Here is a 16933-nt window from a genome sequence, read left to right as displayed (position 1 = left end):
TAAGAGCTCTATCAACGGGCACGACATAAATAAATTCAAGGTTTCCGCGTGAATTATTAATTTATGCTTACTCACCAATTTGAGGAATCCATTAGTTTTTTTGCTCCATGCACTTCTTTTATGTCATGAACAGTTCTGCAGTCATGAATCAAACTGCCACGAAACTGCGAATAGCTCCATTTTAGTAAATTTCTTTGCATTATACATTTTCATTCTCATTAAGATGATTTCAATTGGTGTTTTTATTCAAAGATTTACTGTAGTAAACTCTGATCAGTGATGTTCAGCCAGGTAATCACATTGAATACTATGCGCAAACCAGGACCAGATGCAGCTTGCATACCAGTAAAGTGGTTTGTTAGTGTGATATTGTTACATTAAATATCTTCTGAGCAATGAAAATGCTGAGGTTTTGGGTAGAAAATTATACTATTTTTTTAAATGGTCTTGGAGCAACTAAACCAAAGGGCGTCAAAGGTTACGAGGAGAAGCCAGGAGAATGGGGTTGAGTGGGAAAATAAGATCAGCCACGACTGAATGGCAGACTCGGCCGACTGGCCTAATTCTGCTCCCATGTCTTATGGTTTAAATTGAAAAAAACTCCAGTTTATTAAGCCTAATGCTGCAGGTCAGATGAGGAACAAAATGATTATTTTATCTGAACTGTATTCGAATTAGAATCAGAACATTATAAAACATTATGAAAGAAATGCCAGCCAAGTAAAATGATCAAGAAATAGATTTTTTTCAAGAATTCGCAGTTGGTTTGGGCAAGTAAGTAGAATGAATATTTGGAAAGTCTATGATGCATTCTTACATGAAAGCAAGACCAATACAAGAACAGAAGTACTGATTAGACTGTATTAAGGATGATAACAGGACTAAAATTAACTCATGTTACTGTATACTATACATCATGTATAAAGAATTGGTCTAAATTTTACTTGTGCACCGTTCATTAATTTGATAACATTATGTCGCCTCATTGGTTATTTTGTTGAAAGCTGATACATGGAAGAATTTTCAAGTTATCTTAAACCTGGTAAATTATATAGATGCATCACCTGTAGCAGTCCTTAATTCCAAAAGCTGCAAATAAATATTCCAACAGCCTTGTTCCAAACAGACGTCTGTATAGACTAATGAGACAACACATTCAATAGTTCAACTAGAACTAGAAGAGGGGAGACATTGACAGAAATTATCCAGGATTCTATGAGATAGATGAGGAGGCTTGCAGAGTATATAATGGATCATTGAATATTTATTGGATAAATATGAATACAATCATTAAAGAAAGAAAGCATCTAATTTAAAAGTAATGAGTTAAAAAGATGAGTAGAAGGTATGTACCAATATGGATTTTGAGAACATGGCAGACAAAGCATGCAGCTCTGAGTATTCTGTACAAATTACACAAAAAAAAGATAGGGCTAAACTTGGAAAATTTTAAGAGATCCATAGTCGACCACATTGCCACAGAGGCAAAATAAAGGTAAAACAAACAATGACACAAAGTGATTCTTAATCTACACATTTTATGTAGGAGTTTTCTGGCAAAGATAGATTTCTCTCTGAAGAGAAAGATGGCATTCGTATGAGGGTGGGGGATCGCCACTGGGAAGTGGCTTTTTGAGGCTAGGAGATTTAAGGGATGAATGGGGGAAAAGGCAGGAAATGTGTACATTGAAAGGAAAGTACAAATTACAGAAATATATAAATTAAATCTGATTTTCCACTCAACCCAAACATGGATTTTCTGGTGGAAAGTAATCAAGAGCAGATATACTTACTGCCTTTCACTTTGACACACACTCTAAAACAGTTGTAGAATTATTACCGACACATTTTATTTCCTAAGGGGCTATAATGTATCAGGTGAACAGAAACTGCCCTCAACAACATGGTTTGGATAGATTTTCTCACATCACATCTACAGCTGACAAGGAAATAAACTTTGCTGGTTTCTAGTCATGTTCTCTTTAAAACATGCAAAAATAACTTTAAATTGTAACAGAAACCAAAAAACTATTTTTGATAATGTGACACTTTGATTATTTTACACAATGAACACTTATTGCCTTTGTAATACTGGCAACAATTATGAAAACATACATGAAAATGTGAAATGTTGATTAACTAGCATCATCTGGGCCTAGATGTTTATTCCAACTTTATTATTTTCTTTACAGTTCTAAATTTCAATCGTGCTGGACAAACACCATAGATGAAGATTACTTCTGTGCACTAGTCACAAGAACTTTATAAACCAAAAAATTTAAACGCACTTAGAATTTTGCTACAATCTCTCTCCATGTTTGGAACAATGATATAAATAGTATACACAAACCTTGAAATTTTGCAATCTCAAGACAAGCAATAATAACCTGGAATTTGCATTAAATATAACAAATCTCCCAAGGCGCTTCACAGTGGAAAGAGGTGGATAATTTAGGAAAGTTAGTCAAAGGCACATTTAAAAAGGTAGGTTTAATGAATCTTTGTAAAGGCAGGAATGGAAGTAGCAAGGTGGCAAAATTTGGAGGAGTTACAAAACTGGGCCATGATGGCAGAAGAATAAGATGCCGGAGAAGGGATTGCTGGGCGAAGCAGACTAGTGTAATAAAACTGTGCATAAAAAGTACAGCTGAAGTATTCTTGACCTTTCTGTTATTACAAAATCATTGGAATGCTTTCTTGATACAACTGCAAGATAATTGCCCAAAGACTAAATTCATATTTTGCTTCAATATTGGACATGCTTTTTGAAAATGATTATAGGAACATTGTTAAATGGTTATGCATTTTAAGCCATTGGGTTGCACCATGTTATTAAATGTTGCATGAAAACATTTTGCAATTTATCCATGCTGTTGAGTTAAACTAAGCTCTGAGATTTTAGGGGTGCGATTTTTCCAGTCATTGTTCCTTCACTGATCATTTTAATGAGCAGGGGGATTGTGAGTTGTCAGTCAGCATACAGTCAGAAATCTCTGGTGGATTTCTTTTGTGAAGTTTGTTGACTGCTGACTGAGGCTTCAAATTTACATCAGTCAACAGAAATATCAGTTTAGAATGAAAATTGTTTACTTAAAGGCCTAGTGAAAGCTGCAAGACAGAGAGAAACTTAACTAGGCTCTTTCTTAATGTCGTGGTTTGGTTTAATTGTATAGAAATTCATATATACATATAGATATCATTCCATCAAGATGAAATACACCTAAAACACTCCATCCCCATGAATCTATGATTGTTTAAACCTGCAATATCCTTGTGCAGGCTTTTTTTTCAGGAGATTTAACAAGATAGGTACACAGTGGAAATGTTTTCCTTCATTCATCATTAATTTATCAAAACCTGATAATCATCTTTCATTATATTCCCATTTCACAGCAGATCTAATGAATCAAACATCACATTCTATTGGTCTATAACCAACATTGGTATCGCCAGATTACTTCTTGCTACAGTTTCACTGATTAGAAAGGTAATTTCAATACCTCACAAGCATACTCAATGTTCAATGACCAATTTGAGTCAAATTTTCCTTTGGCAATTTACAAAAGCCAATGGATTTTGGTTTGTTTTCTGTCAATGCCTCTCACTGATTTAAAATAGCTGCTAGTTTTCTCAAAAAAATATTGACAAAAACTATTGGAAGTCATAGTTTTCAGTTTGACCATGTCACTGTTGTTGTTTTGAATAAAATCAGATTCCCAGTCCCTGCAAATTAAGATTTTTGTTTTGTTTTAAAATTGAGCACAATTGATTCCTGCTGTGATTAATTAGGAAAGAGCATGGCTGGCCATTTCTGCTCGAGCATTCCAATAGATTGCTTTATAAATATGCATATTAAATTAAAATGAATATATAATGAGGCCAATGACAAAATGTTCAAAGATTGCTGCTATGACAAAATGTTCAAAGATTGCTGCTATCACACTTCACTGAGAACAACATCACATTATTTGTTTCCCATAAACAGAGAAACCTTTTCAACATTGATTAATTATTCATGTATCAGCTTTCCTACAACCAGTTGTAACACTGCAATTTGTGCCATGCTCTTGCTTCAACAGCTTTTATTAATGCAAATAACGAAACCGAAACGTGAATGAAATAGATGTTGTCAACTTTCAGAATTGACTGTGGACTCAAATTGCGATTAAAATATATATTTTTAAAAATCAACACTTGCCACCAGTTTTGTCTGAAGCATTCAATTTGGTAAGGCTCTTACCATACTTGTTCTTTCATATCTATCAACTAGAAACACTGTTTTACATCTTAAAACAACTCCTCGTTGTGCAGAATATGCAACTCTCTGCAGTTTTCCGCCTACTGGAGTCTGTTAAAAATAAGATGCCAATGTTGTCCCATTTCACCGTCACCTACACGGAGCGATTCCAGCATGCTTCTTTTGATTATGAGCAAACAATATGCCCCTGTGCTAAACCAGTCATGTTTGTTTCATTATAAGAGAGTCTGTCTTTCATCAGCTGTGATTTGTCAATGGTGTTTCAGCAAAGAGTAATCTTTGCAAAAAGTTTGATCAGCTTCTCACTGCAAACCTATTTTATATATTGCAGCATTACCAGTGCTCATTTGACCACAAATATTGTTATAGCACTTTTATGTTCACCGAGTCTCCACGTACTGCAGCTTCCTTCTGTGGACCAAACAAAAAACTGTATATGTGACAAATATCTGGTAGCTATAAATGCAGCAAAGAAAAGCAGCAGCAGACTAGGCAATCTCCTTTATTCTCTGAATGTAGTTGTGTAGTTCCTCTGGGTCTCTGAGACCCATATCCTGGCAGACCCACTCAATGTCTTCCTCATCGGCTATTGGTATGCAGTTGTAAGCCATGCCAAGCTCTTCTGACGGCAACGTGGCAAAAGTGGTAAACTTGACCCTTTTGCGCTTGGAGGTGGGAGAGTGCAGTGGATCCTCACTGTGTTCCCTAACTGAGCTCCCAGATGATCCATCAGCTCTGCTGTGCACTTGACTTTGCACACTTGTCTGTGAGCTGCCACTGCTCTGATGATCATTGTGGCAGCAGGTTTGGATATTTTCCAAGGGGTTGCCAGGACTTTCAGGTTGAGGCGAGAGGTCAGCCTGGGTACGAAGGGGTTGTCCATTGCCTAGAAAAACCCAGTGGTGAGAGTGATCCATGCTGGCTTGATCCTCTGGGGGAATACGTTTGTGCCTGTACTTGAGGACAAATACAATGCAGTTTATTAGGAAAACCAGTATTGCGAGGCAGAAGACTCCTAACAATGCATACATTCCAATTTCCAAATCAGTTAGACCCCGGTGCGTTGGGGCATACTCATCATCAGTATCTCCGAGACCTTTTGGCAGATCTGTGACATCAATGTCAAGAGGTAAGCTGGGCATCCTTGTGTTATCAAAATGTACTCCATTATCTTGCATGTCATCAATGCCCTTGCCTGGTTCTGCCCTTGAGTCAGTCCTTTCTTCCACAGCTGATTTTACAGTGCTACTCTTCCACATAAACCGTTCCTCGTGGTCACCAGTTGAAGAAGTGTCTGGCATGAAATCAAACTGATCTTTCTCTTTTGGTTTAGGACCGAATGGATTGCTTTGAAATCTAACTCCATCAGGTGCATAATCCTCACCAGTATTTTCTAGGTCTTCTTCTGAATCATCATCAGACCCAAAGCGAACCTTCACATTGACAAGAGTCACAAACAAGACACTCTTGCGGTTGGTCTTTTTACAGGGTTCACAGATGCCCAGTTCCACTCTAATAAATTCACCTGATCCTTCACCTTCTGCTATTATCAGGGGACAAACTGGGTCCTGCGTAGAAGAGACAACTTTATCATTCAGTGTGCTAACTGTCAGGTTGTAGTCTTTGACATTGTAGAGAGTCAATGGTGCTGCCGTATTGTCACTGTAGAAAATCCATGAAGCCAGGATGCCTTCCTATGAAAAAAAGAAAAACATGCTTAATATTTATCTGACATTTTTTATTTTATCTCAGAGATAAGATATGCCTTTTTCTCTTATCTTTTTTTCCCTCCTGCAGCAGGGATCATTTACACAGGTGATGAGGTTTTGTAATAGTGTCATAGAGATGGACAGTATGAAACAGGCCCTTTAGACCACTTTGTCCACACCGATCAAGTTGGAATATTGGGCTAGTTGTTCTTATTAAATAATGACACATCAGCCACCCTCCAGTCTTCTGGAACTTCACTTGTGGCAAAAGATGCCAATATCGCCTCACAGACCTCCACAATTTCCCCCTAGCTTCTCACAATGTCCGAGGATGTACTTGAAAGTAGATCACAAAATGCTGGAATAACCCAGTAGGACAGGTACCCTTCTGAAGAGATGCTGCCTGTCCTGCTAAGTTACTCCAGCTTTTTGTGTCTATCTTCGGTTTAAACCTGCAACTGCAGTTCCTTCTCACACATGAATTTGGAAATCGTACTGAAAGAATGTATGAAGATATGAAATTATGCTAAATATGTAATATACAACCTATCATAAGTAGCATTTTTCTGATAACATAAAAATGGGATTTAAGTTAAGCTGTTTTTTTAATGCTTATAAATGGAAGTAAACAAAATTACCAAATGTTGGTCATTTAGTTCAATTCCTGAAAATGGTTCAGCACTTGACTATTACATTTTAAAACTACTTAAAATAAGATGAAGCGGAAGGAATTCAATCCACAGTGAATATTATTACTAGAAGTCCTTTAGGTTCCACTTTGACTTTATTTTCCGTTACCATATTTAAAGGCATAAATAATTTAATAGAATATAATTTTAGAATATATGCAATATAAAAATTGTTATGTAATAAGCTGGAAAATTAATTGAGTTGTCAAATGTTTGTCTAGATGAAAACTATAGTCTATATTATTCTACAGCTTCGTCATATCAGAATCCAACAGCACATCGACCAATGTTAGCAAAAATAATGCTAAGCTATCCCGATTACTGCAGAGATTTTTATGAGTATCTTGCTATTTTCTACAAGTGGCGTATATGGAAATGCATCATTCATACGCAAGGTAATGGATTCTGGAAGTGAAGCTATTACTTCGAGCAAGACAAATTATACTGAAAACCTACCTGCTTTGTCATGACATATTTTTGCCTATCATGAATGATATCCCATGTGACTGGCTCCAGGGCACCATTCTTTGCCATTCTTCTTGACTGTCTTTAACAAGGTAAATCATTCCACTTTTCCCCTGCTCCGCTCCTCTTATGTTCCAGGAAAATGGGTCTAATCTTTGGTGGTTCGTCTCGTACACATCCATGTTGAGAAAGGGAATCTCATATACTCACTGTGCTCCTTGCTTCTGGACTTAGGTTTAGATTTATTATTGTCACACATACTGAGGCACAGTGACACACAATGTTTTACATAGTTTCCAATTAGATGATATAAGAAAATACATAAATGCAACCAAGTCAAACTCAAGAAAATTAGGTAGGGCAAAAGAGAAGATGCAGAGTGCAGAATATAGTTCTCAACATTGTATGGAACCAGTTCTATGGACAAAGTCCAATGTCTGATTACAGAGGGGAAAGATGCTGTTCCTTAGTTTGGTGGTGTGTACTTAAATTTCTACGCCTTCTGCAGGACAGGAGCATGGATTAGAAAATAAATAACGGGTGGGACAATTCTTTGATTATGTTGCTGCTTTTTCGAGGCAGTATGAAATGTAGATGGAGTCAATGGTGGGAAGTCTGGTCTGTGTGATAGACTGGGCTACATCTACTGTTCTCTGCCGTTTCTTGCAGTCTTGGGCAGAACTGTTCCCAAACCAAGCTATAATGTAACCCGACAGTACACTTTCTATGGTGAGGGTCATGCTGTATTTTTCCTGTCTCCAAGGGAAGTAGAGGTGTAGAGGCCTTCTTGGCTGTCATATAAATGTAGTTTGTCGTTCCCCACTGATCTATACTTGATCTTTTATTTTTCATCTGCATGCAATCCCTTGGTAACACACAAAAATGCATTTCAGGTTCCACACTAATGTTGGAGGCATCTGGCGCCGGCATTTTTTACCTTTCCACAGCTTCATTACTGGCAAACAGCTTGTCTAATAAATGATCTTGACGAGTCAAAATTTCCATTGGGAAGACTTAAGCTAGAGGGGCAGATTTTGCTGAAAACTTCAGCAGTTCAATGAGGAACTGGCAGCCTTTCTCTTGAGTAAGTGCCAGCAAGTTTGACATTTTTTTGCATGATTGTCCAAGTAAGTATGTCCCAAACTTGAGCTGTTCACCAGAAATTCCACAATGGCATTCAATGGAGCACTTAGCAGGTGGAATTGCTGTAACACTTCAGCAGTTACAGATAAAGATCATGTCATGTTGATGTGGTGTAGGAAATTATCAACTGAATTTCAAAGAGCATCTAGGAATTAACACATGTTAATATGTTTAGATTTAAATTGTTTGACTTAATTTAAATGTTTTAAATTTATTTAGTTATTTAAAAACTTTTAGGGTAGACACAAAATGCTGGTAATAATGGGAGAAACATTACCCATTCCTTCTCTCCCGAGATGCTGCCTGACTCAGCGGGTCAGGCCGCATTTCCGGAGAGAAGGAATGGGTAATTTTCGGGTCGATACCCTATAAAAACTTTTAATTTGTTACTGCCTTTTCAAGACGGTGGGGTGTCAGGAGAATATTTTTAATGCTGGCTGTAAGATGCACCATATGGAGCAAGGATGTTTTATTGTGATTGTATTTTTCATGAAGGTGGGACTTTTCTGGAGAGAAAAAAACAAGTCCCTAAAATAATTAATAAAAAGGCTGTTTTGATCATTATCTTCAGCGATTTCTGTATCAAAGTTTGACAGGTACAGGGTTCAAGCTACAACTCCTCAGACAATTATCTCTCAGAAACATAGAGAAGATGTTGTCAAAAGTTAGAAATCACTGATCAATTTGCAGGCTCATTTTCTGAGCAGCTGTCATTTAAGTTGTTCATTTACAATGATGTATGTTAGAACTACCGAAGAGAGGGGAGTAACTCATAGCATCTGTCAGGAATGGGGACTATGGGTCTTCTAATGCTGAACCTTATAGGTTTTTTTTCCATAGAATGGATACTAGAATTCATTTGATATGAAAATAAATTTGTGAAATGAGATACAATTTTCCTTTCTGATCTCTGTCTCCTCCACTGTATTGGGCAACAGTATTTTCAATACAAAACATCCCCATTTATCTTTACAAAAATATAAATTGAACATGCTTTGATTTTTGTGGATGAATCACAGAGGTGACCTTTATGAATAATTCAATTATTTACAATTATTCTTCTGCCTTGAAATCGTATTTTTAATCTTTGACTCCGAAAGTCTAGGGTTGGACTCTTCCAGAAGTGGAAAAATGGGTTCAAATCTTCGATTTGTGGTGGAGCCACACAAAAGGAGGACCAAATCTAAAATGGTCACATTAATTTAATTAGAAATTGAGGAGAAACCTCTTTATCCAAAGAGGTATTGAAATACAAAATACTGGCATATCCGAGGCAAAGGCATTGATACATTTAGAAGAAAGCAAAATAAATGCACCTGGGACAAATGCAGGGAAAAATATGCTCGTGGATGAAAAGATGGGAGGAAGCTCATAGGAACAATGATAGCATCACATTTGGAAAGTGGTGAAATCATCGGACAAAGTCAGCATGGATTTACCAAAGGCAAATTATGTCTGACGAATCTTATAGAATTTTTCGAGGATGTAACTAGTAGAGTGGATAAGGGAGAACCAGTCGATGTGTTATATCTGGACTTTCGGAAGGCCTTCGACAAGGTCCCACATAGGAGATTGGTGTACAAACTTAAAGCACACGGTATTGAGGGTTCAGTGTTGAGGTGGATAGAAAATTGGTTGGCGGACAGGAAGCAAAGAGTAGGAATAAACAGGTCCTTTTCGGAATGGCAGGCAGTGACTAGTGGGGTACCGCAAGGCTCAGTGCTGGGATCCCAGTTATTTACAGTGTATATTAATGATTTGGACGAGGGAATTGAATGCAACATCTCTAAGTTTGCGGATGACACGAAGCTGGGTGGCAGTGTTAGCTGCGAGGAGGATGTTAGGAGGCTGCAGGCGAGTGGGCAAATGCATGGCAGATGCAATATAATGTGGATAAATGTGAGGTTATCCACTTTGGCGGCAAGAACAGGAAAGCAGAGTATTGCCTGAATGGTGACCGATTGGGAGAAGGGGAGATGCAACGTGACCTGGGTGTCATGGTGCACCGGTCATTGAAAGCAAGCATGCAGGTGCAGCAGGCAGTGAAGAAAGCGAATGGTATGTTGGCATTCATAGCAAGAGGATTTGAGTTTAGGAGCAGGGAGGTTCTGCTGCAGTTGTACAGGGCCTTGGTGAGACCGCACCTGGAGTATTGTGTGCAGTTTTGGTCTCCTAACCTGAGGAAAGACGTTCTTGCCTTAGAGGGAGTACAGAGAAGGTTCACCAGATTGATCCCTGGGATGGCGGGACTTTCATATGAGGAAAGACTGGATAGACTGGGCTTGTACTCCCTGGAATTTAGAAGACTGAGGGGGGATCTTATAGAAACATATAAAATTCTTAATGGGTTGGAGAGGCTAGATGCGGGAAGATTGTTCCCGATGTTGGGGGGGTCCAGAACCAGGGATAGAACCAGAACCAGCTTAAGGATAAGGATTTAGGACCGAGATGAGAAAACATTTCTTCACACAGAGAGTGGTGAGTCTGTGGAATTCTCTGCCACAGAAGGTAGTTGAGGCCAGTTCATTGGCTATATTTAAGAGGGAGTTAGATGTGGCCCTTTTTGCTAAAGGGATCAGGGGGTATGGAGAGAAGGCAGGTACAGGCTACTGAGCTGGATGATCAGCCATGATCATATTGAATGGCGGTGCAGGCTCGAAGGGCTGAATGGCCTACTCCTGCACCTATTTTTTTTCTATGTTTCTATGAATATTGGCATCAGAAACCTGTTAAAATAATTGTCTTGAACGTTTTTCTGCACTAGATCATATTTAATTCCTTGTAAATGGTATCCCCAGCAAGGAAGAACTTGTTCTCTTGGGCGACTTCAACGCCAGAGTGGGCGCAGACCATGAATTGTGGTCTTCCTGCCTTGGGCAGTTTGGTGTGGGCAAAATGAATGAGAACGGAAAGCGACTGCTCGAGCTGTGCACTTACCATGACCTGTGCATCGCCAACTCGTACTTCCAGACAAAGCCCCAGCACAAGGTTTCCTGGAACCACCCACGCTCAAAGCACTGGCATCAACTGGATCTGGTCCTAGTCAGACGTGCCACCTTCAAGAACGTTCTCCACACACGCTCCTACCACAGTGCGGACTGCGACACAGACCACTCCTTGGTGTGTTGCAAGATCAGGCTGCAACCAAAGAGGTTCTACCATACCAAGAAGCAGGAGAAACCCCGCATCGATGTCAGCAAGATGCCCCATCCAGACCTCGTGCAACAGTTTTGCAGAGGCTTTTGGGAGAGAACTTGGCACCTCGTGTCCTGGAGACTCTGCAACAGAGACGTGGGAAACTCTGCGGGACACCATGCACCGCACAGCATTGGCTAGTTTTGGGAAGACGATCTCAAAGACACACGACTGGTTTGAGGCCAAGTTGACCGAGATGACTCCCGTCATCGAAGCCAAGCGTGCCACCCTAACCGAGTACAAGCGGTCAGACAACGAGAAGAACCTGCAGATCCTCAGGGCTGCCAGGAGCAAGGCTCAGCAGACTGCCAGGCATTGCGCCAATGAGTACTGGACACAGCTTAGTGAGGACATCCAGATGGCCGCCATAACAGGGAACATCAGGGGAATGTACGATGGCATTAAGAAGGCACTAGGACCAGTCCAGAGCAAAACAGCCCCCCTCAAATCCATCACTGGGGAAGTAATCACAGACAAATCACAGCAGATGGAGAGATGAGTGGAACAGTACTCCGACCTCTACTCGAGAGAGAACACTGTGTCCTCCTCAGCTCATGACGCCATCGAGTGCCTCCGACCATGGATGAGATGGAGAGCCGACGGCAGAAGAGCTCAGCAAGGCCATCGACAGCCTGGCCTCAGGCAAGGCCCCAGGCAGCGACGGGATCCCCCTTTGACCTGATCAAGTACTGCAAAACCTCCTTACTGCTTCCTTTGCGTGAAGTCCTCTGCCAGTGCTGGCAAGAAGGAGCTATACCGCAGGACATGAGGGATGCCACGATCATTACCCTTTACAAGAACAAGGGTGAGAGAAGCGACTGCAACAACTACAGAGGCATCTCCCTCCTCAACATCGTCGGCAAGGTCTTTGCTCTGGTCATCTTGATCCGCCTGCAGAAGCTGGCAGAACATGTCTACCCAGAGTCAGTGTGCTTTCTGAGCTGGAAGGTCAACAGTAGACATGGTCTTCTCCCTTCACCAGCTCCAGGAGAAGTGCAGAGAACAGCGGATGCCCCTGTATATTGCTTTCATTGACCTCACCAAGGCGTTTGACTTCGTCAGCAGAGATGGCCTATTCAAGGCTCTCCCAAAGATCGGCTGCCCACCAAAACTGCAGAGCATGATAGAATCCTTCTACATCAACACGAAGGGGACAGTGCAGTTCAATGGCAGTTTCTCGGAATTCTTCGACATCCGCAGTGGCGTCAAACAAGGCTGCGTCCTCGCTCCCACACTCTTGGGGATTTTCTTCACTCTGCTCCTGAAACATGCCTTCGGCACCGCAACAGAGGGGATCTACCTACGTACCAGATCAGACGGCAGGCTCTTCAACCTCACCCGCCTCCGAGCCAAGACAAAAGTACGTGAAGCTCTCATCAGAGACATGTTGTTCGCCGATGACGCAGCAGTTGTGTCCCACACCCAGCAGGAACTACAGTCACTGATGGACCGCTTCTATCAGGCTTGCAAGGACTTTGGGCTGACCATCAGCCTGAAGAAGACGATCGTCCTGGGACAGGATACCGAGACACCGCCTGTCATCACCATCAATGACTACGAACTCGATGCCATCCACCAGTTTACGTACCTTGGCTCAACCAACACCGACAACCTCTCCTTGGACACAGAGATTGACAAGAAGATTGGGAAGGCAGCTACAACTCTCGCTCGCCTCACAACTCGAGTGTGGACCAATCCAAAGCTGACAGTGAAGACAAAGGTAGCAGTCTACAACGCCTGTGTCAACAGCACGCTGCTGTACAGCAGTGAGACATGGACTACATATGCCATACTGGAGAGAAGACTCAACACCTTCCACCTTAGAAGCATCCGCCGTATGCTGCATATATCCTGGCAAGACAGAGTGTCCAATGCCGAGATTCTGTCTCGCGCTAGCCTTCCGAGTATGTACACTCTACTCAGGCAGCGCAGGTTGCGGTGGCTGGGCCATGTCCTCCGCATGGAGGATGGCCGTATTCCAAAAGACATCCTCTATGGAGAGCTAACATCTGGGAGGAGAACCATCGGCCGCCCCCAGCTACGTTACAAGGATGTCTGCAAGAGAGATTTGAAGGCGCTTGACATCGATGTGGAGTCCTGGGATAGCCTTTCAGCTGACCGTATGAGGTGGAGAGGTACCCTGAACCAACATCTCAAAACGGGTGAAGAGAAACTGAGCGGGCACGCAGAAAGAGAGCAGTAATTTCAACAAACCAGAGACCACACACAAATGTGACCTTTGCGACAGAGACTGTCACTCCCGCATTGGTCTCTTCAGCCACAAGCGACACTGCTCTAACCGAGGTGTGGAGCAAGCAGCCAACTAGGATGCATCACCAATGGTCAGCTATGACTGAGGGGGCCTAAGAAGAAGAAAGGTGAATCTGTGGAATATGTAAATCAGAATTCTAATGTTACCTAAGTCTGCCTGACATCTCATCATTAAAAATGCAGTGCCTGCAGATACCAAATTGTAGGACTAGATAAGACCTCCCATCAACACACTGTGAATCACTGTTGTTAGTCATTGAAAGGTGAATGCAATGTACATTCAGGTGTCATTCCTTTTAACGAAAGCAGAAACTCATTTTAAATAAATTGCTTATCCACTGGCATCAAATAGTAGATGGAAGCATGTCATATACATTTATTAAGCATTTATCTGCTCATATCACTGTTTAAAGCTTATTAATTTTTAATGAGAAATTTAATTATATCGTAAAAGTTAATTGTCATACCTTTTTCTTGTCTTGTTCTTTAAGATTCTAAACGGGTAGCAGCAAATCTATACAACAAACTGATCTGTGGTTCAGTTCCAGTACTTTTCCCTCTAAAAGGGTGCTATCATATGATTAGTAGACTTTTGCACTCATAAAAAAGTTAGAAATAATCATTAAAATACAGGTTGACTTTTGTATGGCAGGAATGTATTTGGCTGGAAGTACAGCAGATCCACATTTATTAATTACTAGACCAACTGGACCCATTGGGCCCAAACCTGCATTGGTGCAGCACCCTCTCCTCTCTCTCCCTCCCCTCTCCCCCTCCTCTCCTCTCCCCCACCCCCTTCCCCTCCTCCCACTCCATCCCCCTTATCCTCCCTCCTCCTCCCTCCCTCCTTAGGAGATAGATTTAAACTTTAAAATGTGAATAACTTAAAAAATATAACACTGATTTCAATGAAACTTCTTCCATTAGCACCAAAGGGACCACGGTGAGTAAGATGGGCCTAAAATTGTCGTGCTATCGTGTACCATATTGGCTGTAGTTCAGGAACAAACAGACAAACAAACAAGAGTTTTACTATATAGATTCAGATGCACTCAAATCTGCAGCTTCTAAACAAGTACTAACATAGATGCATTAATGCAGCTTTATTGACAATAGTATTCCAATCACTGTCAAGTCTGTAATCTTAAAGATAATGCTTAATTTTCACTATCAATAATTTTCTGTTCAATGACAATTAAAATTCAGACCTTTACATCAAAACTTACTGTGGATTTATTACAATCTTACTGTGTAAAGCTTCCATAATACAAAATGTCACCAGCTTACAATTAAACTAAATCAGGGTCCAACTGATTGAGGTTCACTGACTGGTAGTTTGATAAAGGATAAAGTATGCAGTTCATTCTTTACGGAAATTGACTCTACTTTGTTGTAAATCTTCAGTGCACAGTGTACCATCAGAGAAAGCTTATGGTCAAGAGGCTGAATTGGTTCCGTTTCTTTGGAATCAAGAATGCAAAATGTATAAATTTTGCAAAATATTTACATTAACACAACAGCAAAAATAATTACTAATCAAAACAGTGAATGAATACTTGATATATTCATATAACATTCCCCTAATCATTATTTTTAGAGGGAATATGTCTTTAATGACAATTAAGTAATTGCCTAGCCTAGATTTTTCTTTTAATGCAACAGTGAGAGTAATAGAGCTTTCAATAACCTGTCCTATAAAAATCAAAATGTTAATGGTATAAGGGCAAGTCTGAATAACACCAGGGTCTGTTGGAATTTCTGCTACAGCAATATCTGGGTAAAATGGTGATGGAAGACTTGTGTCATTAATTAAACATTTGCCCACTAATACTTAGTTTTATTGAGCTCATTTGCAACTGCTTCTTATTTGCAATGTTTCAGTGAGCTTCCATTATATAATAATTAATCAAATAATTGTAGTCCAATTTGTTGGTGATGATATCTGTAAAAGTCAGGGGTCGTTTTATTCAGAAGACATGTGAGGCTGCAGATTCTGGAATCAGAAATATAATCAAACAGTACATGCAAAAAAAAAAAATACTTCCAAACCATTTAATGCCAACACAATAAAAAGACAAAAACAAACTTTATGGGCCAAGCAGTAGCTATGAATGCAAAAGATGTTTTGGGTCCAGAATTTGTGTTGATGCAGGGTCTTAGACCAAAATGTCAACATTCACTTTATACCTCTACATATATTGCTTGAGTTCCTCTGTTTTGTCTTTTTATTCTTTGATACTACGTGGTTTGGAAATATGTTTTAATTGCAAGTACTTTATGATTATATTTGAATTTATTATCAGGTTTAAAAATGTACTAACATGTAATACAAGTATTCATTCATTTTCTAAATGCATCCCCTTCTCTTCTTTCCAGAAAGAGTTGCATTTGATGGGTATTGTATGCATACCGCTACCTTAACTACTTTGTCATTGTTTCAACACAAACACAAAACTGGACCAAAGGCTATCTCACAACTAAATCTTATAATGCTATGATTTTTAAATTATATGTAGTTGGTTGAAGTCACTAAGTTACATTTAAGATTGGAAATTTTGATGATTTGCCAGCTCAGCCTTAATAAAATTGCAATAAAATGCATTTACTTTTGTATTCAAATCCGCTTGTAATAATAGCCAACATACAATGTGTCTTCCTAATTGCTTGCTACACCTGCTCATTACCTTAGAGCAATTTGTTTATAAGGATACTCGGATTGTGCTGAACATCAAAATGGATGAACTCACAACTTTCTAAATTATATTCCATCTGCCACAGCCTTACCTCAAAATGTAAAAAAGACTTATTTACGGGAAAAATATATCACCTGATTTTGATTGGAGTAAGGAACAGAGTGAAGTGAGCATCCTCAAAGTACTTCATTGTCTGTAAAGCAGTTTGGGCTAGATGAAGAAATGAAAGTCACTGAAGCAAGAGCATCTTTTTCTTCTTATTTTATGGGATCCACATGTAAGTTTAAAATAAATTGCTTCTATTCTGATTCAGTGGATTCTAAGGTGGCTGTTGTAACTAATATGGAAACTGTTCCAAAAAATAGGCTGGGGGGAAAGAGGTATTTTGTGAGTTGGTACTCTCCTTCCATTGCTTAAGCGGGGATTCTGTCAGCTTACAGTAAATGCATTTAAGGTTCTGAATGTCATTCTCCTGCATGCCTGGTAATGTCTTCTCATGACAGATCTTTA

The 16933-nt window shown here is 39.9% G+C and overlaps 1 protein-coding gene across 2 annotated transcripts in view; it reads right to left on the bottom strand.

Annotated features, from left to right (window-relative positions):
* Positions 1-739: 739 nt before the first annotated feature.
* Positions 740-16933, bottom strand: part of tmem132e (transmembrane protein 132E) — a 206776-nt gene continuing 190582 nt past the window's right edge. For both annotated transcript variants that reach the window (XM_078422769.1, XM_078422770.1), the window contains exon 9: positions 740-5952. In XM_078422769.1, coding sequence (XP_078278895.1) covers positions 4747-5952 — 1206 coding nt within the window. In that variant the 3' untranslated portion in view covers positions 740-4746. The remainder of the gene's footprint in view (positions 5953-16933) is intronic.

Source organism: Rhinoraja longicauda, chromosome 26 (assembly GCF_053455715.1).
Source record: "Rhinoraja longicauda isolate Sanriku21f chromosome 26, sRhiLon1.1, whole genome shotgun sequence".
NCBI lineage: Eukaryota > Metazoa > Chordata > Chondrichthyes > Rajiformes > Arhynchobatidae > Rhinoraja > Rhinoraja longicauda.
This window is presented reverse-complemented; position numbering and strand designations above follow the sequence as displayed.